Genomic DNA, 24905 nt, shown 5'->3' with positions numbered 1-24905 from the left:
CACCTCCTCCCAGCTGACCACTGCACTGAGGATAGGAAACACTATCACCACCGATAAATCCACAATAATTGAGAATTTCAATAAGCATTTCTCTACGGCTGGCCATGCTTTCCACCTGGCGACCCCTACCCCGGTCAACAGCTCTGCACGCCCCACAGCAACTTGCCCAAGCCTCCCCCATTTCTCCTTCACCCAAATCCAGATAGCTAATGTTCTGAAAGAGTTGCAAAATCTGGACCCCTACAAATCAGCTGGGCTAGACAATCTGGACCCTCTCTTTCTATCCTACCAATCCGTGACTTCGGCAATGTCATTTACAAAATAGCCTACTCAGCAAATTGGATGCAGTCTATCACAGTGCCATCCGTTTTGTCACCAAAGCCCCATATACTACCCACCACTGCAAACTGTATGCTCTCGTTGGTTGACCCTCGCTTCATATTCGTCACCAAACCCACTGGCTCCAGGTCATCTAGAAGTCTTTGCTAGGTAAAGCCCCGCCTTAGCTCACTGGTGACCATAGCAGCACCCACTCGTAGCACGCGCTCCAGCAGGCATATTTCACTGGTCACCCCTAAAGCCATCTCCTCCTTTGGCCACTTTTCCTTCCAGTTCTCTGCTGCCAATGACTGGAACGAATTGCAAAAATAATAAGCTGGAGACTCATATCTCCCTCTAATCATCAGCTGTCAGAGCACCTTACAGAGCATTGCACCTGTACATAGCCCATCTGTAAATAGCCACCCAACTACCTCATCCCATATTGTTATTTTTTGTTGTTGCTCCTTTGCACCCCAGTATCTCTACTTGCACATCTATCACTCCAGTGTTTAATTGCTAAATTGTAATTATTTCACCACGATGGCCTATTTATTGCCTTACCTCCCTAATCTTACATTTGCACACAATGCATATAGATTTTTCTATTGTGTTATTGACTGTACGTTTGTTTATCCCATGTGTAACTCTTGGTTGTTTGTGTCGTACTGCTTTGCTTTATCTTGGCCAGGTCACAGTTGTAAATGAGAACTTGTTCTCAACTGGCCTACCTGGTTAAATAAAAGCGAAAAAAGAAAAAATAAGTAAGCATTTCACAGTGTATTCGGCACATGTGCAATTTTTTTTGATAACTCATTATTAGAAAAAGCTACGGGGGGAGAGCGCGCACGAGAGGGAGAGAAAAGGGGGAAAGCGAGGGTGAGAGCAGGTGAGGGCGCGGGTGAGGGCGCGGGAGAGAGAGAAGGAAGGGGGGAGCGCGAGAGAAGGGGGGAGAGCGCGGGAGAGCGCGAGAGAAGGGGGGGAGAGCGCGAGCACGAGAGAAGGGGGGGAGAGCGCGAGCACGAGAGAAGGGGGGGGGGGAGAGCGAGCACGAGAGAAGGGGGGGGAGAGCGAGCACGAGAGAAGGGGGGGGAGAGCGAGCACGAGAGAAGGGGGGGGAGAGCGAGCACGAGAGAAGGGGGGGGAGAGCGAGCACGAGAGAAGGGGGGGGGAGAGCGAGCACGAGAGAAGGGGGGGGAGAGCGAGCACGAGAGAAGGGGGGGAGAGCGAGCACGAGAGAAGGGGGGGGAGAGCGAGCACGAGAGAAGGGGGGGGGAGAGCGAGCACGAGAGAAGGGGGGGGGAGCGAGCACGAGAGAAGGGGGGGGAGAGCGAGCACGAGAGAAGGGGGGGAGAGCGAGCACGAGAGAAGGGGGGGGAGAGCGAGCACGAGAGAAGGGGGAGAGCGAGCACGAGAGAGATAAGAGCGAGAGAATTCTTCATAAGCCTTGTCTAGACCCACTCTGTTATGTGTGTTTCTTGTGAAGAACATTTGTTAGAATAAAGCAGAATGGTGGAGGATTAGGCATTTATGTGAATGGACAGAACAGACACACAAGCACTAAGCTCTTGATATGACCAATGTGATTCTCTCTGGGCTAGTTTGCCTGGCCAGCTGGGGTCCGGGCTACTTTGCCTGGCCAGGTGGGGTCCGGGCTACTTTGCCTGGCCAGGTGGGGTCCGGGCTACTTTGCCTGGCCAGGTGGGGTCCGGGCTACTTTGCCTGGCCAGGTGGGGTATGGGCTACTTTACCTGGCCAGGTGGGGTATGGGCTACTTTACCTGGCCAGGTGGGGTCCGGGCTACTTTACCTGGCCAGGTGGGGTCCGGGCTACTTTACCTGGCCAGGTGGGGTCTGGGCTGGGGTCTGTGCTGGGGTCTGTATGTGGTGATTGCAGACAAGCAGGTGAAACAGGTCATTAAACAAAAAAAGAAAATGGTGGTTGCTGACATCTGTCAATTAAGACTTATTGAACCCATTTCATCTGGAGATATCCCTCAACAGCAATCATCGCTCCTTTCAAAGGATCTCATTTGAGCTAAGAGCGCACACACGCACGCACGCCTCCTCGTAAGAGATGTGGACAATTCACAGCGCACACCGAACCCATCTTTGAATGTCCTGGGTGCCACTACCTGTCAATGCCTTGCCTGGTTCTGTACACGTGTAGATGGCCTCTCATATCACCCAGGCCACAGTCTACACACAGTTCTCAGATAAGGCTGTTTTAGCAACATGGCCTGGGACCAGTGAGGGCAGCGCGAGCCGTGACGTCTGATGTCCCCACAGCGGAGGGAAGCCAAGCGGCACGTGGTGGAGAGACTGGGGAGTGTGATGTCGCACAGAGAAGCTGACAGACAGGCCACGGGTGGATTAGGTGGTAAGCCTGGCAGAGGGCTGCCCTTTCTAGATGGAAATAGGGCCCTGATGTACTGCAGTGATTAAAAAAAAAAAATCACAACAGGAAGGGAGGGGATGCAATGAACGGGAGGATGGGGCAGGATAGAAATGCAGCAAAATAACAAGTCGAGGGAGAGAGAGAAAAAAAGTACTTGCTGGGACAGGATAGGTCACGACGGACTTGTCGGACACAGGGCAGGCCCTAATCGATTCCAATGTTCAGAAAAGTGCTTCCGCAGAAAAATAGGATACTTTTTTTTTTTTTTTTTTTTTTTTTTAGATAGGTGGGTGTGGCATAAGGCCCAGACAGCTTCACAGCCAAGTAGAAAGGGAAACGTTTGCTCTTTGTAACTGGAAAAAAAAATAAGTGGAGGGCAGTAGTGAGGGTGGGGTTGTGGTGGTGACAGGCCTTGCATAATTTATGTTCTCACTCTTGTGACTGCAGCTGCAGCAGTCAACAATCTTCTTTGGAATCTATGCTTTCGTTTAATTATTTAGAGTCCTACCTACCAATACAATGCATTGAAACTCATCTCACTCTCCTTTGAAAGGCCAGGCTCCTTCGATTGAACACAATGGAATGATGCCATGAGATGATCACCCCTGGCTTCAGCTGCATTGGGAGTAATTCAGACCTTTCACTTTCACAGGCTTCATAGTCATCTAGAACAGATGACACAGAAAAAGCAGCCCCAGTTATGCTAGGCGGCTTGTATTGTCATAAAATATGTGTTGGCTAGGGGAAGGCTCGTGGCATACACTTCAAGGATTTGGTCACTCAGGTTTATAATAGGCTCATTAGGCTGAAGTGCAACGTTGTCAATTTCCCTTAGGCTTACAGACATTTTTAATAAAGTAACATAAGGTGCGGTAGGCTATTTGTTCAAAGTTCTTTCGTAATGCTTGTTTAATAACACCCACTAAACAAGCAATCCAAATGCCTTGGTGGGAGTGCCTAGAAGACGATAGGTAGCCACATCTGCTATAATAGCTTTACTATGCTTTTGCTGTGGAATAGTTGTAGTGAAATATACTCTATTCAAAATGGCCTGAGCTCAAAATGTCTAGATTTCATGTACAGTGCAGCTGTGATGCATTGAGGAAGAATACAAAAAAATATTTTTTTTAAATAAAGGGTTCACTCAAATTTAGATCACGTTCCATGGTCTTCGTAGAATTATTATTATTAAATTTTTTTAACACTTCCATTTCACAGAACACTTGGTCCTTCAAAGCAGCTGGAGATCCGGGTATTTCATTTGGGGCATGGTATTTCATCCAGAGTGTTGACAAATGGAAACAGCGATCGATACAAATCAAACCGACTGCAACTTGCCTCGAGCATATGTCTAAACTTTCAACACCATAGCCAGAGTAAGTCACGACCCCGCCTTTGTCAACACGAGTATAGGGATCTTTAGCTACAAATAAGTAAAAGTATATCAAACGTCTGTCTACAAATAGCAATACGTTGTTTCTATACTATACACACAGTGGTCCTTCTATCTTCAGGGACTTGGATAACCTTTGGAGTCATTAGTAAACTAAACAGATATCCCATCTTTGAGTATGCCATCTAGCATCACATTTTCTTATGACAGGTGTATCCTATTTCCATTGTAACGTTCGTGGGGATGAGGGGGAATTGCATGTGATTGAAAAGGTGTATTTATGCATCAGTTTTCAAACCGCAGTGGTGGTGACGACTGCAGAAAATTGCCTGGCGGTCATAATACTAGTCACCCGCCAGTATAATATTCTGCTGTATGATATCTGCATGCATACTTGCTATAAATCTACCTAAGTAGCTAGAAGAGGTCAAGTTTAGCCAACTAACGTTAGCTAACTAGCTAGCTGGATAATAATAGTTAACTAACGTTGGCTGCAGTAATTTAACTAGCCAACACAGGCGCCCTGTTCATAACCACACATAACGATATCAATCTCACAGGGGCATCACGTTGGAATTTAACTTGTAACTAACCCATGCACGTAGCCGGTTATCTAGCTACTCACCCTCCACTCGGGAGCGAAGATCAGACATCGTTCTCTGCACGGGCGGCATCTCTCCACACAGAGCTCGAGCGATGGCACCTGTCAAACGCGGCTTTGCTCCCGCCGGTTTGCTGCCTCTTTTCACCCGTCTAGTGATTCAAGGCCAGTCTACATTCAACGGAAGAAAAACCTATCTTTAAATGCTGACGAATAACGACAAACAATGTACTCGCGACTTCGTGGGTCCCCCCTGCATATCTTTACACATAGAATTGATGAAGAAAGACGTTGACAGAACCAAAACGGGGTTTCACATGAACTGAAATGAGGCTGATACCGCTCCACAATGTGGACTGTACCATCGCAAATGCAGGGGAGGGGAAACCGATTGCTAAATGAAATATTTCTGCCTGGCTCACATCAAATCAACAAATAGATCATTAAAATGCTATTGCAAAATAATATTGAAATATGCAGATTCACAGTTAATTTAGACTATATCGATAAGATATAAAAATACAGAAATAATTGGTAAGGAGTATTACCCAACATAGCGGATGCATTAGCGACTCCTGTGGAGATTCCCGACTGCAGTTTAGTCATGAAGGGGGTAGCAAGTAGGGTAGTAATGACAGTGCCTAGTTCGCTATTTATGAGTCTCTGCCTGAAGCAGTCACCACTGTGCGATTTCCTGAGTTTATAATTATTTTAGGATATTAAAACCCTAAAACAATTCATTTCTTTTTTGTTGAGGATAAGTTATTTGTGTGTTTACTTGTGGTTTAGGCTGAAATCCCAAGCATCAACATTTTGTTTTCTTGTAGGCTGTTTGCAAAATTAAAAGCCAACTGTAGTTACTTGTCATATGCAATTTATTTTGTGGTCTCAGAAATCATGAGTATTTGGAGTCCAGAAGTTTATTTAAAATAATGTTGTAAAACATTAATGGCTACCATATAATCCCCAAACAGGTTAAATTAAGCTTTATCAACCCAACACTTGAAAAGGGAATGTCATTTAAGACAAACAATAAACTGTGAACCTTTAGCCTAATTGATGGCTTTCCAGTTGTCTGTATACAGATCTCCCTAATTCATTGTACATAATGGTGTAACCTACAATATGGTACTGTTGTGAATATGGTTACAAGGCTTTCTACTGACGGAGAAGACGTTTGTAAAGAAAATTATATACAGTTGAAGTCAGAAGTTTACATACACCTTAGCCAAATACATTTAAACTCAGTTTTTCACGATTCTTGACATTTAAACATAGTAAGGTCAGGATCACCCCTTTACTTTCAGAATCTGAAATGTCAGAATAATAGTAGAGAGAATTATTTATTTCAGCTTTTATTTCTTTCATCACATTCCCAGTGGGTCAGAAGTTTACATACACTCAATTAGTATTTGGTAGCATTGCCTTTAAATTGTTTAACTTCGGTCAAACGTTCCAGGTAGCCTTCCACAAGCTTCCCACAATAAGTTGGGTGAATTTTGGCCCATTCCTCCTGACAGAGCTGGTGTAACTGAGTCAGGTTTGTAGGCCTCCTTGCTAAAACACACTTTTTATGTTCTGCCACAAATTTTCTATGGGATTGAGGTCAGGGCTTTGGGATGGCCACTCCAAATACCTTGACTTTGTTGTCCTTAAGCCATTTTACCATAACTTTGGAAGTATGCTTGGGGTCATTGTCCATTTGGAAGATCCATTTGCGACCAAGCTTTAACTTCCTGACTGATGTCTTGAGATGTTACTATAATATATCCACATAATTTTCCTCCCTCATGATGCCATCTATTTTGTGCAGTGCACCAGTCCCTCCTGCAGCAAAGCACCCCCACAACATGACGCTGCCACCCCGGTACTTCACAGTTGGGATGGTGTTCTTCGGCTTGCAAACCTCCCCCTTTTTCTTCCAAACATTACGATGGTCATTATGGTCAAACAGTTCTATTTTTGTTTCATCAGACCAGAGGATATTTCTCCAAAAAGTACGATCTTTGTCCCCATGTGCAGTTGCAAACCGTAGTCTGGCTTTTTTATGGCGGTTTTGGAGCAGTGGCTTCTTCCTTGCTGAGCGGCCTTTCAGGTTATGTCGATATGAGACTCGTTTTACTGTGGATATAGATACTTTTGTACCTGTTTCCTCCAGCATCTTCACAAGGTTCTTTGCTGTTGTTCTGGGATTGATTTGCACTTTTAGCACCAAAGTACGTTCATCTCTAGGAGACAGAACGCGTCTCCTTCCTGAGCGGTAGGACGGCTGCATGGTCCCATGGTGTTTATACTTGCGTACTATTGTTTGTACAGATGAACGTGGTACCTTCAGGCATTTGGAAATTGCTCCCAAGGATGAATCAGACTTGTGGAGGTCTACAATTATTTTCTGAGGTCTTGGCTGATTTCTTTTGATTTTCCCATGATGTCAAGCAAAGAGGCACTGAGTTTGAAGGTAGGCCTTGAAATACATCCACAGGTACACCTCCAATTGACTCAACTGATGTCAATTAGCCTATCAGAAACTTCTAAAGCCATGACATAATTTTATGGAATTTTCCAAGCTGTTTAAAGGCACAGTCAACTTAGTTTATGTAAACTTCTGACCCACTGGAATTCTGATACAGTGAATTATAAGTGAAATAATCTGTCTGTAAACAATTGTTGGAAAAATTACTTGTGTCATGCACAAAGTAGATGTCCTAACCGACTTGCCGAAACTATAGTTTGTTAACAAGAATATTGTGGAGTGGTTGAAAAACGAGTTTTAATGACTCCAACCGAAGTGTATGTAAACTTCTAACTTCAACTGTACATGTCAGCTGGTGTTTTTTTCTGTGTCATTTTACTCAGACAGAGTTTGCAGCATGACTAGCCACACCAAAGAAATTAGTTCTAGCAGTATCAGTAGCTATCTTAGTATGTTATTATTGTCTAGAGAGATGCTTAGCAGACAGTCTAATCCAGGATGATTGTCAGGGTATGAGCTACTGGTGTTGAAGTCAGGTGCAGGAGAGCAGAGAGTTGTGATCAGGCGCACACTTTATTCGGCAGAAGTAAACAACAGACGGACGCAACCGTGTCCAACAAACCTAAAAAAATTGCAAAAGTGCAAAGCGCGACAAAGTCACAAATAAGCAAAAATGTATAACAATCAAACATCCTCCCGGTTGAAACATAGTACCCGGGAAAAAACCAGCTAGGCGCGTCAATACAAACACGTAACAAAACAATCTCACACAAAGACATGGGGGGAACAGAGGAATATATATATGCAGTTGATTAGGGAATAAACCAAGACAAAACAAATGGAACAATGAAAAATGGAGCGGCGATGGCTAGAAGGCCGGTGACGTCGACCGCCGAACGTCGCCCGAACAAGGAGGGGAGCCGACTTCGGCGGAAGTCGTGACAGTGATTTACATAGCCATCAGTGGAGGCTTGTGGTAGTAGCTATAGGAGGACGGGTTCATTCATTGTATTGGCTGGGATGGAATAAATGGAACCGAGTCAAACGTGGTTTCCATATGTTTGATGTGTTTGACACCGTTCTATTTATTCCATTCCAGCCATTACAATGAGCCCGTCCTCCTATGGCGCCTCCCACCAGCCTCCTCTGACATTCATACAACTTATTATGAACCTGGCTGCTTGATCAATATTTGTGGCTGGACACAACTGAGGTCTGTGGCTTCCCCTCTAAGATATATGAACATATAATAGTCTGTCAGTCTATCGCACAATCAAACGCCATCTTGGATTGTTTTCACATTCAACTTTTATAGAATAGAATAGAATAGAATAGAATAGAATAGAATCACTTTATTTTTCCCAGAGGGAATGCCGGTATGGTCAGGATTGTAGGTTTGATTCCCCCTGGGACCAAGGATACGAAAATGTATTCATGCACTACTGCAAGTTGCTTTGGATAAACACATCTTCTAAAATGCAATATATTGTTTATTATGCCATAGTATAAATCTTTGTTTCTATTCAAATTACATGAAATGATTGATTTGTGATAATTCAAGGAGATGGTAGTACCAGATACACCTATGACATACAACATGCCTCCTGCTCCTGTCAATCCACTGATCTATGAGAACTATGTTTGGAAAGTAGAAGATACATTAAAGCAGATCAGCATATCTGTGGAGGTGTGAGAAACGCTGAAAGTGTGAGAAGTATTAAATCTACAAGAACACGATGCTATTCATGTTTAATGCATGTTAAAGATATTCAAATTTGAATGGCTTATGGATATGATGATGACATCTCCAGAGGGAACTAGAAAAGCCACACCCACAGTTGGATATATAGGCCATCTCAGAGCATTGCGTATGAGAAGGGACTTTGAGATCATTGACATACAACCATACAAATAAACACTTGAACATGCACACTCGAGCAGGCTTCTAGAGACGCATCTCTTGCAAAGATTTCATTTTTCTCTCTCCACCTAATTCAACATCGGCATGCTACCACAGGGGTTTTGGTTCTATGGCTCCTGAGGTTGCTTAGCAACAGTGACAAGAAGCCTGCCCCTTGATTAAGTGCGTGGTGTTTTTTTTATTGCATATCATTCTAAAAAATGACAACTCACCCCTCTACATGCCTTGCCCCTGTCAAATCAGTTTGAATTGTCATGAAACCCTGCATGTTTTTGGTTTTGTTCAGTTCTGCTATTATGATCACAATGACTCCCATTGTTCGACCGAATTGACATGTGGGACAATATAAGCTAAATCCAATATGTTAATAAAACATTCTAGGACAGAGCATTAACAACTCTAATTACACCATTGGTTGGATTGGACAGTGATATATAGACTAAACATGACAGCATTGTAAGGGGAATTGAGCAATTGAATTGTCTGAATTTCCTTCATGCCTTGGATTCAATCCTTTTTATCTGCACAATAAATGATGTAACGCACCTCTTAACTGTTATGATTGCACAGATCTTATTTAATGCCCCTGAGAAGAGCATATTGCAAATGTAACTTGAGCAGGAGATTTCTTTAATAAAGCATGCGCTGCTCATCAAAGATAATTTCCCCTCAAGGCTCTGGCAATAGCAGAGATACAATTCAGAAGCAAGGAAGGAACAGAGCTACGATTCAAAAGCAAGGAAGGAGCACCAACTGAAATGGTTCACTACATTTACATTTAGACTGAGTAGCCTATCTTGCAATATGGCTTAAAGGGCGGTAGGCCTATTGATAGACATGAACACCATAGAACGCTGTAGCCACTCTATACAAAACTCACGTCCTTACCATAAAGTACCTCATTTAATTCGTTAATAGCTTATGTCATTTGATTTAAGATTACAGTTACTTCCGGTTTTCCATCTGAGGAATGGTCATTTAGATAAACACAATTACCATGAAGCAGGAAGTTCAATCTAATGCACCATCCTCTCGTTGTAGGAGTCGTGAGGCCATTTGGCCGGGTAGACCACAGTCTTTCATGGACTCAGCTTGTTTGATTTGATTTGATTTCATTATGTTGGCATTACTGCCCACTCTTGTTGTAATGGGACCTGCAATTATCTTTGCCTCTCTCTACAGTCAAAGGTCTTGGGTCTGAGAAACCGGCAGCACTGCTACTGACCACAGGCTAGGACTGTGCAGCGTAAGTCTGACCACACAGAGAGATGAGTGTGTGTGTGTGTGTGTGTGTGTGTGTGTGTGTGTGTGTGTGTGTGTGTGTGTGTGTCTATATGTGTATTTGCATGTGCGTGTGCGTCTGTCTGTCTGTCTGTGTGTGTGTGTGTGTGTGTGTGTGTGTGTGTGTGTGTGTGTGTGTGTGTGTGTGGTGTGTGTGTGTGTGTGTGTGTATGCAGCTTTCTCTATAATCAGATAAGAGCCCAGTAAATGCCGACCACTGAGCTGAACTAATGTAACGGAGTCAAGGACAGATGATCTTAATAAAGATGTGAACACCAAGAGGACCTTCACCTCTCCTGAGTCCATACGGAAGTTGCAGCGATGGGACAAGACTTTAACTACCAATTGGATATCACAAAATTGGGGAGAAAAAGGGGGTAAAAAAAGATATATATATATTTGTCATCTTAATAAATGTCTACTAAAACATGGTGCATGCTAGCCTAAGTACCAGTCTGTTTGGCATGACAATGAGTTGCCATGCTAGCCTAAGTACCAGTCTGTCAACTACAGACCCGGGTTCGATCCCAGGCTGTGTCGCATCCGGCCGAGACCGGGAGACCCATGAGGCAGTTGCCCAATTGGCCCAGCATCGTCCGGGTTAGGGGAGGGTTTAGCCGGACGGGATGTCCTTGTCCTATCGCGCTCTAGCGACTCCTTGTGACGGGCCGGTCACATGCACGCTGACTTCAGTCGCCAGCTGTACAGTGTTTCCTCCGACACATTGGTGTGGCTGGCTTCCGGGTTAAGCGAGCAGTGTGTCAAGAAGCAGTGCTGCTTGGCGGTGTCATGTTTCGGAGGACGCATGGCTCTCAACCTTTGACTCTCCTGAGTCCGTATGGGAGTTGCAGCGATGGGACAAAACTGTAACTACCAATTGGATATCACAAAATTGGGGAGAATATATATATATATATATATTTGGCATCTTAGTCTCTTTCTGATTATTAGTATGGCCGTCTCTCAACGAGATGTACTCCTCTCACTCTTTCCTGTTCAGTGGGTTGGAACGATTTGCTAATGGGGGGAGATTGATCCCTCGTTCAGCCCCAGGGAGTGAGCTGAGCCAGGCTCATAGATACAGGCATGAGTCCTTGTCTCTCTAGCCCTTTGGGAGGTAATGGGCCAGCCTGATATTTCACTGCAAATTTAATTCCAGTCTGCCCTCTGGTGGATGTTGTTCTATTATACTTGGGGGATGGATCAGGTTGATTGCCATGTAAAGGGAACCTTTGAGTGAGCGCAAAGACTTTGACTCCTAACAGCTAAAACAGAATATAATAGAATGGAGTAGAATGGAATTGAATTGAATAGATACAATTTTAAAAATATAAACTAATTTGTGAAGGGCTTATTCTTGATCACAGTCTCTCACTTCGATGCATGAGGCAACACTCTGTTTAATATTGTGAGTATATTTGGTTGATTGAATCACCCAAAATATTTGCTTTTCTGAATCTGATCAAACCAGCGTTGTGTTCATCAGGGCACACAATGTTTAAAAAGGTTTCTTATTGGAGTCTAGATAGTCTGGCCTTGTTTCAGTCCATTTTCTTCCATTTGGTGCCTAATGAACATGGCCCAGATAAAATGGCAGTTGTTTTTTACTGAAGTCAGTGACACTACAATGAATGTACAGTTTTTCAGGGTTCTCTATCATGTGATGTTTTGTTTTTACATGATTCTCTTTACTGATCACTAGCCTACTCTTTGATGCCTTGGGTGTGGGAGGAGGTGCAGTCTAACATTGTGTTGTGATACATTTGATAAGCCAATAGCTAATCCCAGAACCATCTGTCATGAGAGACTAGCCAATAGCATGAAATGTGGGGATGAAGGCCGGGTGCTGATAGGTTAAGGGAAGGTCCCCTTTGAGTCCCAGTTGCTCTGTCAGACACAAATATGACATTTAGAGGGAAAGACACTGCCCTTAACCATGGAAGACCTATTGGGTGTGCAAAAGGTCATTCCCTACCCACTTTTATTGACATAGCTTGAAGTTTTGTTGATTTTACATATAATTCACGTTAGTTGACTACTCAATAAAATATTGGCTAGTCGTTGAACTGACCTCTGTGCACAGTGGGTGCATGGCGGTAACTAGCCTTACAGACACTATAACTACAACAGCTTCACCACAGGGGGTATTGGCGTTGACTGTCCAATGTACCCTGTGCACCTACTAATCCACGAGAGACATACTGTTCTGTTCTTGTCACCTTCCCACACTAGCTTCTCACCACTGTCCATTTGGCCCTAGCAGTAACATGAAATAACCCACTACAGACAAAACTACATCTTTACAGCAGCTTTAAAGGGGCAATCAGCAGTTGCTACATTCATTTTTGGACTCGGAAATAAATGATATGTACCTTTTGATTCTTGAAAAATATAACTTATAAATGCCTCATGAGCTTAGTTTAACTGTCATACCTCACCAGAACCCCAAATATAAGCTTGTTTACTCCAATGTTTGTAAACAAAGTAAATGTCAACAAACACTGTAGCCTCAGTACATGGTTGAAACTATAATTGTGATAACATGGATGGTCATTCCTTGCATCTATAGCTCTGTCTATGAATTTGAGAGTGGTTACATTTCTCCAGCCCCTTCCCTCAGCTTTTTACCAAAACAGGGAAAATGCTTTGTTATTGTTTCAACTGCTGATTGCCACTTTAACGTTCTCATATCATCCAAAAATCTACGAGAAAATGAGAGTCACCTCAGATCAATAGGAGTTGGTACCACAGCCGATCTCATAGTACTAGGCCTCTGAGGCACCAGTAAGAGCTATCCCACTTCCCCCTGGTCTGTCTCATCAGCACATGCGACGACAAGGACAGCTGGGCACAGGGAAGACGGGTCAGGGCCCATCTTACCTCAGAGGCTGACCAGTGCCACTCAAACAGAGTGGTCTTGTCACGGCTCTAGCTAAAGTACCATATTTGCACAGAGAAACTTCAACACCTGTGACACAATAAATGTCTGAGGCGAGGTGTTTCTGCAGGTCAGGCCGTGGTATTGTGTGGCTGTGATACATTATATGGTCTGGTCCACTACTGTTGGGTGAGGTGTGTTTGATGAACACCTTTCCCTGAAGCCGGCTCTACGATGGGTGTAACAGCAGCCTTGCTTTCCCCCAGAGTTCAAAGGGAGGGAAATGTACACCAATGAGGACAAAGGATGGATGGACGTCCCCTTATGTCATTCATTCATGCTCAACAGGTGTGTGCGTGTAGTCACAACACAATTCTGAGGAGGCACTTACTGCCAAGCACAATGCCTCGGCCTTCACACAATTCAAATGGTCACAATCTTCCTCATCCAGGGTGTGTGTTGGTGTTGGAGACTTGGAATGTCTGTAAGACAATAGATGAGATTTTCTTCCTAAACAGACATATTATGTAATGAATGATCACCGGTTCAAATCAGATCCCTATGGAAAATCAGTCACACAAGTCCAATGTGAAAGTGTACCTTGTTCAGGCAAAAGTTACTTTGTACAATTTTGGCAGGTTGGAGACAGGTTAGAGACTCCTGCAGTATGAAACAGTACTGCAATAGCCGTAATGTTGATTAATATTCAATAATGACCCTCAGATAATCTACCCTAAATTGATCTACTGATCCATCCCACTGGGCACACACTGGTTGAATCAACGTTGTTTCCACATCATTTCAATGAAATTACGTTGAACCAACGTGGAATAGACGTTGAATTGACGTCAGTGCCCAGTGGGATCTTACAAAAGAAAAGAGAATTCTGTTGTTTGATGTACCTCATAAAAAAGGCCAGTTTGTTCAAAACTGCTTTGTCAAATCTTCAGAGAAAACTGCAAAGTGTGATAAATTATTCAGCAGGGGCTATCGGTTTACTTTAGGTCGCTTTTCTCTGTTACCATGGTAGAAATACATGCATTATTTACTGGTCCTGTACTGCAACTTCAAGAGCGAGGCAGCTTAGGACTGCCAGTCTTTTTTAGAACTCTTCAAACTGTGAGGATTACTCTAGTAATCCATGAGGAAAAAATAGTTTGTCTAGTCAAAGGTGGTTATGTTAAGCTTCGAATGAAAGAAGAAGAGGACTGCAAAGCACCTTTCTGGACCATGTAATCTACTACTGGGTTTTCCAATGGAGGAGACAATGTTGACACTGCCGGGTGAAGAGAAGCCCCAGAAGCAGCTGAGGTTCCGCGTGGCTTCGGGGAACAGTGGTCGGGTGCTGAAGGAGATTTTTAAAGATGAGGGGCCGTCAGACTCGTTGGATTCAGACTGCACCAGTAGTTTGGATGTAGACCGGATCAGTACACCTTCCACAAGTGGAGATGCTAACGGACATGGTTTTCTGTATGGGTTTCCGGGCTCCGAGTTGGATTATAGCGAGAGTGAGCCAGATGATCTGCTCATGTATGCGGAGGCCTCAAAGGACAGAGCACCGATCAGCCACAAGCGTGTCAACATCCTCAGCAACAATGGGACTGTGAGGGGAGTCAAGCACAAAGTCAGTGCAGGTCAGGCCTTATTTGAAAATCTCCCTAATGCATTTGGGGTAAGTGATCTAGGTGAAAGTATGATGAATATGTGTTGCACCTTTTCAGTGTTTTTTCATAGTTCTCATTTGTTTGCTAGTACATCACAGCAAAATTGCAAATGGTAAATAAATTCTAGTGTTAAATTCAACACCCAAAACTGTTAATATTGTCCCACACTACACAGAGTAAACGTAACACTTTCGAAAGTATTAGCGTTTTAACACTTCCACAGAATGTTAACTCAGTAAATAGATAAAAGTAACATGTCAACACTGGTTATTATTGCATTCACTCTACACAGTGTTAAAAAAACAGCAGGGTCTATGTTTTAATTGAATAGTTGACTACCTTTTAACAGTGTAGGGTGTGAGCTTAAATTATAGGCACTATAAATCTTACAGGCTCCATATAACATAATAAACATTATTTAATATTCTAAACATTTGTCTGCATAAAATATCAAAAGATGCTTTTTAACCTAGAAAGTATCTTTATAACCCAGGGAAAATAGGTGCTTTTTATATCCTCGTCTCATATAATCAATTACAAGACCGAGAACAGCACAGCACACATTCTAATTAGTATACAAGGTAAACCAGGTTTAAATATCCAAATAAACCCATCACTCTCTCAATATTGTTTTTCTCTCAAAACCCACTACGGGTAAAAAAACAATAATGAAGCAAGTCCTGCTGAGACTGAGGCTGTCCTAATATGGACACCGTAGACCGCTTAGTGTTAATGACATCACATAACTGTTTGTCATCTGCATTATCAGTCCATATATGTAAGAGGCCAGTAGTCACCCTCCTCCACAATGTCACTGGCTGACGCCTGGTTACAGGTAGTCACTCTCAGTCCCTAGACAAATGAACACAAATGAGGACAAGGTCACTTGGGAATTAATGATGCATTTCGTTAAATGTTTCAAGAGAAGCTAATCAGGTTAATTAATTGTCTATACTTTGCTTTCTAGCATTTTCTGTGTAAAGAGTTAATGAGCAGTAAGCATCGTTAGATAACTTGCATTAAAGCACAATATGGGAATTATGTGAGACACCTAGAGCAGGATTTGGTGGTAATGGAATGAGGCCTGTGAAAAGAGTGCATAGTGTTGCCAGCCAGGCATAGAGAGGGATTACCTGTGTGGTTACTCAGGGCTGTAGTAGATACACAACACTGTCTACCGGATATGGTGTACTGAATACTGTATGGGCTGCAGAGGTTGGTGGGAGGAGCTATAGGAGGACGGGCTCATTGTAATGGTTGGAATGGAACTAATGGAACGGAGTCAAACGTGGTTTTTTGACGTGTTTAATAACGTTCCATTTATTCCATTCCAGCCATTACAATGAGCCTGTCCTCCTATAACTCCTCCTACCAGCCTCATCTGATAGGCTGTAGTGTTACACAGACTAGATAGTTGAGTTACTGTTGCTGCAATTAGTAACAAACAAAGAGGAAGCGCCCTTTTGAAACAAGATACTTGTTGAATACATTTCCACAGTCAAAGTTGAACTTCACATTAAACAGAGAGGATTTTGTTAACTCATATTTTCGAGTCAGATGGTACTTTTCCCCTCTATGTTCGTAAAATTGGAAATCTGGTCTGGCCATTGTTACGATTGTGAAATGTAATCTTTAGGAGCCAGTTTTCTGGACAAAGATTAAGTCTCAAAGCTATTTCAACAGAGATAAACCATTTATTTTTAATCCATGACTAGGTTTATTAATCTGTGTCTGGGAAACAGGCTCATAATATGCTATACTTAAAGGGTCTGCAGTATAGTGTTTTCAAACTACTGTGTGAAAAGAAAGTAAATGTAAAGAAAGCTACAAAAAAGCTCAAATATGCCTGAAATATAGAATTAAAGCTCTGTCATTTTACAGTATATGAAAACTTGATTTTGAGGGATTGGAACATTGCAATACTACAAGATGTCTGTATTTAAAATACATAGATAGAATATAGCAAATACAGAATATAGCAAATTCCAGGTACTGTAGTGAGCTTCAAAAGTATTGGGACAGTGACAATTTAGTTGTTGTTTTGGCTCTATACTCAATCATTTTGGATTTGAAATTACACAATGACTAAAGTGCAGACTGTCAGCTTTAATTTGAGGGTATTTTCATCCATATCGGGTGAACCATTTAGAAATTACAGCATCAAAAATGCTAACCTCCCCTGTTATTGTAATGGTGAGAGGAGGTTAGCACGTCTAGGGTGTGTGATGTTTGTGCGTCTGTAACTTTTTCACTAATCAATATTCACAAATCATTCAGGATTATCCATAATCATGGTAGCATCCACATTAATGTAGAAGTGTTTAGAAAATATATTATATTCTTATTTACAATAAAAGTGACTTCAAAATGGCACAATACATTATTTTCCATTCATTTCTATTGGGCACAAAATTATCTGAAAAACAACCAAAACAAACAGCAAATGCATCCAACAAGTTTGTAAAGTCACACGCTTGATGTAGTCATTGCGTGCTATAAATATGGGACCAAATACATAACTTTTTACTACTTTAATACACATATAAGTGAATTTGTCCCAATACTTCTAGGTCTTCTAAAATGGGGGGACTATGTACAAAAAGTGTTGTAATTTCTAAATGGTTACCTGATCTCAACCCAATTAAACACTGGAGACTCTGGAGCGGGGACTGAGACAGCGTTTTCCCTCACCATTAACAAAACACCAAATTATGGAATTTATTGTGGAAGAATGGTGTCGCATCCCTCCAATAGAGTTCCGGACACTTGTAGAATCTATGTCAAGGTGCATTGAAGGTATTCTGGTGGCCCAACGCCCTATTAAGACACTTTATGTTGGTGTTTATTTATTTTGTCAGTTGCCTGTTTATAGATGGTTAATCACATACAGCAACTCATTGAATTTTTGGTGTGTTTTCCTTTCTAGCCGAAGTTGACACTAGAGTTTGGGCGGATAGTGATATACACCACCAGCTTCCGGGTAGTAAGGGCCACATTTGAGCGGTGTGAGTTGGTCCGGAAGATCTTCTCCAACCACAGGGTCAAGTTCCTGGAAAAGAACATAGCCCTGGACTGTGAGTATGGGAAGGACCTGGAGGAACGATGCAAGCGTGTGGGCGAACCTCCCTCGCTACCAGTCGTGTTCATCGATGGACACTATCTCGGGGTCAGAGCTTTCACTTGGTCATATAGTTCATTTTAAAATTCCTGGGCCTGTATTAATAAACCGTCTCAGACTAGGAGTGCTGATTTAGAATCAGTGTGGCATTTTATATCATAACGAATAAGATAACATGGACAGAGGGACCTGATACAGCACTCCTACTCTAAAATGCTTTATGAGTACTGTTGACGTTTGAAATTACTAACGTCCTATTGTGAAACATTATAGCTCGTATTACCCTCAAACAAAATATATAATCCACCTTGAACATATCAGTGTTATGACCATAAATCTATGAAATAATCACATGTTTAGTAGGGATATGAGGAATCTTACACTATGATAATAACTTTGCAGGGTGCTGAAAAAATATTGGGCATGAATGAATCAGGAGAACTTCAGGATCTTCTGGCCAAAATTGAGGTAATTGTTCATCAAGTACCACCATGCGACAGATATAATACGTTCAGTAATAACACCGGTAACTGCACAGTTATTAACTAGTTAAATGTCATGTGATGCCTCTGAGTCCAAACAAACATCAATGAAACACAGGCTAGCAGAAGAGCACTTCTATACCACATTGGCTACTCATCTACTGTGACAAAATACCAGTTCTATGTATCTGTGATCTAGAACAGTGGTTCTCAGTCCTGGTCCTGGGGACCCAAAGCCTGATGATAAGTTGATGATTTGAATCAGGTGTGTAGTGCTCGGGCAAAAACAAAGGACCAGGATTAAGAACCACTGATCTAGAGAGCTACACAGTACAGAATAGGAATAGAAGAAAACAAAGGACCAGGATTAAGAACCACTGATCTAGAGAGCTACACAGTACAGAATAGGAATAGAAGGACTTGATTCCATTCCTCCTTCAGCCCAGCAGTGGAGAATGAATGAAGAATAAACCTCAGTCAGATATGACATAAATAATACATCAGGGAACTGACATAAATGATGCACTGGCATCAATAAATGGCCATCAATAATGGAAGGTTCGTTTTTGATTCTCATCCAACAAATTTGTTCACACACACGGGGGAGAGTCATATCACTCAGGGGTGGGAAATTGAGGTTGTGTGAACTGAAGTGATTCAAACAGAGCCAAGATACTGACACAGGCACAGTGCACTGAAAAAAGCTCTGTATTTAACCCTTTCCTCTCAGGGAAAATTACAGCAGAATACAAGACCATGTTGGCAAGCTATCAAAGCAGAGTCCAATTAGGCTTACTACAATGCAGCAGAGCAAACCCCCAAAGATCTTGCATACAGTAGCGAACTATGCTAAACTATGAATTTAGCCAGTGGCATGACTTGTGTGTGTGTGTGTTTGTGTTTGTGTGTGTTTGTGTGTGTGCTTGTGTGTGTGTGAGTGCATGTACCTTTTCCCCCAGAGGGTACAGCACCCCCACACGTGCCAGACCTGTGGGGGCTTTGCCTTCGTCCCGTGCCCCATGTGCCATGGTAGCAAGATGTCTGTTTTCCGCAACTGCTTCACAGACTCTTTCAAAGCCCTGAAGTGCACCTGGTGCAACGAGAACGGCCTGCAGCCCTGTTCCAGCTGCAGCCAATGACGACTCCAAGTGCCTGACCCCAATATCCCCATTCCCTAGGCCCTTCCCCAGGGCCACATGTTGTATGTTGCCCATATTAGGACAGCCTGAGATAAAAACATGTCCTGCTGAGATTGTCCTAATATGGACACCATACATATGGACCGCATCAGAGATAATGCTTTGCACAGCATGTTTTTTTTTGTCTCAATAAAATTGTTTTTAAGAAAATATGATTTGATGTATGTTCTATTATCTGCGGTGCATGTACACCCCATTCATCAATAGCAGGTTTTAAGTTTGAATTTTCATGATGTGAAATTCTCAGGGATCCAGTGTCATTCCACTGTTGAACTGACACATCCTGGGTCAGTCTGGGACTCAACCAGGACAATCTAGGTCTGGTCATTGAGGTGTAAGACCATCGCTGATATGTAACAGTGTAAAGGTGGCCTGATGACCTAAAGCTTGTTATATGATTAAGGCTGAGGAGGCTGACTCATTAATGAAGCTTTCATCCCTAATCCTATGGCCGACATGGATCAGGATAAAGGAGCAGAGAGGGAAAGTAGAGTATTCTGTGAACACTTTATTGGGATACTCCACTTATATAAAATTGTATAAAAAATAAAGGAGAATAATATTAGAAGCCCTGATTCAAAGGTAGAATAAAATAATATCAAAGAACACGAGGAGAGAAAATCGCTTTCCTTAGAGTCATAAAATAGTGGAAGCAGTAAAAGCAGATTAGAAATGTGTGCATAGAAACAATGGAAGCATAACAGACGTTAGGCATCAAGACCACTGACTAACAAAGGTTGCTGTTAAGGAGCTTAAAAATGTAAGTGTATGTCACCAATGGATTTATACTAGTTACAGTACTGTGAAAAAGTATTTTGCCCCCTTTCTGATTTTCTCTATTTTTGATACGGAATGTTATCAGATCTTCAACCAAACCCTAACATTAGATAAAGGAAACCTGAAATAACAAATAACATATAAATGTAAACTTACTTTATTTATTTAATTTAACAAAGTTATGCAACACCCAAATTCCCCTGTGTGAAAAAGTAATTACCCCCTTACATTCTAACTGGTTGTGCCAGCTTCAGATGCAATGACTCCAACCAAATGCTTCCTGTAGTTGTTGATCAGTTTCTAACATCACTGTGGAGGAATTTCAGCTCACTCTTGCATTTGTGGGTTTCCAAGCATGAACTGCTCATTTTGATGTCCTGCCACAACATCTCAATTGGGATTAGGTCTGGACTTTGACTAAGCCATTCTAAAACTTTACATTTGTTGCTTTTTAACCATTTCCATGTAGACTTGATTGTGTGTTTTGGATCACTTTCTTGCTGCATGGCCCAGCTGCGCTTCGGCCTCAGCTCACAGACGGATGGCCTGACATTCTCCTGTAGAATTCTCTGATACAGAGCAGAATTCATGGTTCCTTCTATTAAAGCCAGTCGTCCTGGTCCTGAGGCAGCAAAGCATCCCCAAACCATCACACTACCACCACCATGCTTGACTGTTGGTATGAGGTTCTTATCAGTGGTATGCAGTGTTTGGTTTTTGCCAGGCATAATAGGACCCATGTTGTCCAAGAATTTGACTCAAGTTTGCCAAAAAGCACCTGGATGATCATCAAGACTCTTGGAAGAATGTTCTATGGACAGATGATTCAATAGTATAACTTTTTGGAGTCATTGCAACTGAAGGTGGCACAACCAGTTATTGAGTGTAGGGGGGCAATAGCTTTTTCACACAGGGGCATGGGGTGTTGCATAACTTTGTTTATGAAATAAATTAAATAAGTGTGTCATTGTTGTGTTATTTGTAAACTCAGGTTCCCATGATCTAACATTAGGTTTTGGTTGAAGATCTGATAACATTCAGTATCAAAAATATACAAAAGTAGAGAAAATTAGAAAGGGGGCAAATACTTTTTCACGGCACAGTAGGTTCCGTTAAATTATTCAAAGCACAGAAAAGACTTTGACTGCAACTCCATGTCTTAACCTGAGGTGAAATAAGAGGGACCGTTTTACAGAGTTCTGTCTTTGTGACTACTAGTGTGCATTAGGGCACAGCACTGCTTTGCATTTTCTTTACACATCAATAATACCATGCAACTCAATAGGTCAGGGGAACTCAACTCTGACCCTACGAGGTCCGGAGCCCACTGCTTTTCTGTTCTACCTGACAATGAATTGCTAAATCAGGTCTAAATCGTCCCTAATTAGAGGGGAACAATGAAAAAATGCAGTGGAACTGGCTTCAAGGTCCAGAGTTGAGTTTGAGGGCAATGGGAGACGGATTTTAAAAAGCCAGCATTTAACTTGCATGTTTAGAGTAACACAATTATACTGTGTGAGACAGGTGGTACCTTCATATCTCTTTTGTTGAGACTATTTTTTGATGGATGATGTCATTCTCTCCGTCTGCCATCCACTGTCAAAGAAATACAGACATGTATCTCTGCGGTGAGGATCTCTCTACGCTGTCATAGCCCTGTACAATGCTGCTTGAACATGATTCTACAAGGCAGCACTGTAAAGAGGCTAAAAGCAAAGAGCAAGGCGCATCACTTTCATTCACTCTTGACACTTGACTTTAATAGTTGCCACACAATCTGTTTACCATACACTCACTGACTGATAGTCATTGTTTCCTGTTCGACGTAGGCTATACATTCATGATCTGCCTGACACATTCGGTGGAATGTGTAGCCTAATCCGATTTCTTTCATACATTTTTAATCATAATCTAATCGTTGAGGAATAATGTTAGGACATGTGTCGTGGAGACGAAATAAACCCAATAGCATGCCCAATTGCGGTATATTGCGCCCCCATCCGTAGGCTAAATCTTGGAAAAGAAAACAAATAAAAATACGGTGCAGGAATAAAAATATTTGTTTATCTAACAATGCATTGGCCATATTATTAGCCTATATAGCATGAGCTTTCCACTCTACACAACGCAGTTTGTTGGTATATGAACGATAGGGAAGAACAGGTGATTATTATAGGCTACACATATTTTGATAACGTTGATTATCTCAAGAGCGCGCGCGCCATCGATGCAACGTTATTTCCCACAGGGTTGCAATATGAGACATTTGTAATCATGCTAGTTTTATAGGCGTTGTTAATCCCACATTACAAACGCCTGATATTCCCTAAGGGAGAAAATGAGACATGAAAGAAAAAGACATGATGGTCAGAAGAACAATTGAATTGGAAATTGCATGACGACACATGACATTGATGCGCGCGCTCTCACACCACCCGGTTAAATGTGTTAGACAACATTTAATGACAAAAAAACCTGGAACGTCGCGTGTCCTTTTCAGCATTTTCTGATGTGCCATGGTGGACAATTGTTTCTCCGTCGGAGAAGCATACTTGGTCCTGCGGTGATGCTGTGTGCAATGCTTCTCAATGGTTGGTCAATGCGCAGTTTGGTTGAATATGACTGTTTTTATTGACGTCACCGCATAGGCTACAGCTTTTTTCTTATGATTTCCAGAGCCTCATTTCTTATAACTCATTTCTCCATCGGGAACAAAGATGCGCACCTAGGCTACGAACATGACATGATATTTGTTTTGTTGTTGCTGATGATTCGAAGTTAATGGGTTTTATTTTAGATATACTCAAAGACTCCAGCCACCCAAGTCATAGATTGTTCTCTCTGCTACCACACAGCAAGCGGTACCGGAGCGCCAAGTCTAGGTCCAAGAGGCTTCTAAACAGCTTCTACCCCCAAGCCATAAGACTCCTGAACAAATGGCTACCCAGACTATTCGCATTGCCCCTCCCCCCATCTCCACACCACTGCCACTCTGTTGTCATCTATGCATAGTCACTCTACCTACATGTACATACTACCTCAACTAACCAGTGCCCCCGCACATTGACTCTGTACCGGCACCCCCCTGTATATATTGTTATTTTTACTGCTGTTCTTTAATTACTTGTTACTTTTATCTCTTATTCTTATCCGTATTTTTTAAAACTGCACTGTCGGTTAGGGGCTCATAAGTAAGCATTTCACTGTAAGGTCTACACCTGTTGTATTAGGCGCATGTGGCTATTAAAATTTGATTTGATTTAAATTCAGGGTGTTCCACGCCAATCCTGTAGCCTATGTTGGTTATATATTGATAACCAATAATTGACTAATGTTTTACGCTTCAGCAAATGCAGCATGAAACATAAAGCATCCAATTGATTGATGGGTCATATTAGCTTAGTGCAGAGGCCTGGAGTACTTTAAGGGTAAAATACATCTAAAGAGTCCGCGGGAATCAAATCGTTGCGCACTATTACTGGCGCACAAACATTCAGCACCATGGACAGGACACAATAAATAGCGAAGACTGATCGTGGTCTCAGCACCACAGCCGCTCTGCTCATAATAAGCGAAGATTTAACATACCTAGCTGTGTCTAGTTGTGTAGGGCTGTGGCTGTACGAAGTCCTGCACGATAGACTGCAATGCGTTTTGCTATTGTACGACCCAGCTAGCTAACGTTAGCTAGGTTAGGAGTTAGGGGTTAGTGTTAAGTTTAGGAGGTAGCTAAAAGGGTTAAGGTTAGGGGAAGAGTTAGCTAAAATGGTTAAGGTTAGAGGAAGGGTTAGCTAACATGGTTAAGGTTAGGGGAAGGGTTAGCCAACATGGTTAAGGTTAGGGGAAGGGTTAGCTAACATGCTAAGTAGTAAGTAGTTGAAAAGTTGATAATTAGCTCAAATACTAAAATTGTCCGTGATGAGATTTGAACTCGCAACTTTTGGGTTGCTAGACCTTCACGTTATATACGCCCAGCCATCCAGAACAGGGTGGGCCTTAAGCAACCATCGGTCTTGTGTAACCATACCAAACGTAACATATACTAATTTGAGTGTCCCAGATTTACATTTACTATGTTACATCTAGTCTATAAGACCAGGCTGAGATTATTCAATGAAAGTGCTTCTTAGTTCAAGAAGAAGCCTAATCTGTGTCTGGGAAACCAGCCTACATTTGAAGATTACTGCAATACTGTTCTCCCTGTAGGTATCCGCTCGTACCATGCCCCACCACTAAGATAGTGGAGCTCCACAATAGAAAAAAAACAAGGTACCTAATGGGAAGACAGAATATAAATATCCTCCCCGTCTCCCAAGTGGACAAATACCTATAGTGTGGAATTGTGATAGTTCAACACAAGGAATGTCCTCCCCATTCAAAATAATTACAGGACTAATTCATCA

General features: G+C 42.3%; 2 protein-coding genes across 3 annotated transcripts in view; one reads left to right on the top strand and one right to left on the bottom strand.

The window, feature by feature from the left end:
• The window catches only part of atp8a1 (ATPase phospholipid transporting 8A1), a 211244-nt gene extending 206198 nt beyond the window's left edge, over positions 1 to 5046 (bottom strand). Inside the window, exon 1 of one of the 2 annotated variants that reach the window (XM_014199122.3) lies at positions 4734 to 5046. In XM_014199122.3, the coding sequence (XP_014054597.1) occupies positions 4734 to 4782 (49 nt within the window). In that variant the 5' untranslated portion in view covers positions 4783 to 5046. The remainder of the gene's footprint in view (positions 1 to 4733) is intronic. The other variant, XM_014199124.3, reaches the window with a different exon arrangement.
• A 9483-nt stretch (positions 5047 to 14529) lies between these two features.
• On the top strand, positions 14530 to 19863 carry grxcr1a (glutaredoxin and cysteine rich domain containing 1 a). Its single transcript, XM_082974910.1, has 4 exons — positions 14530 to 14865; positions 17853 to 18092; positions 18447 to 18512; positions 19486 to 19863. Exons 1-4 carry the CDS (start codon positions 14530 to 14532, stop codon positions 19663 to 19665), a joined length of 822 nt encoding a protein of 273 aa, XP_082831036.1. The 3' UTR covers positions 19666 to 19863.
• The last annotated feature ends 5042 nt before the right edge of the window (positions 19864 to 24905 follow it).

The sequence above is a fragment of the Salmo salar genome, chromosome 05, assembly GCF_965601325.2.
Source record: "Salmo salar chromosome 05, fSalSal1, whole genome shotgun sequence".
Lineage (NCBI taxonomy): Eukaryota > Metazoa > Chordata > Actinopteri > Salmoniformes > Salmonidae > Salmo > Salmo salar.
The sequence above is the reverse complement of the archived record's forward strand: the minus strand, read 5'-3'. Positions and strand labels throughout refer to the sequence as shown.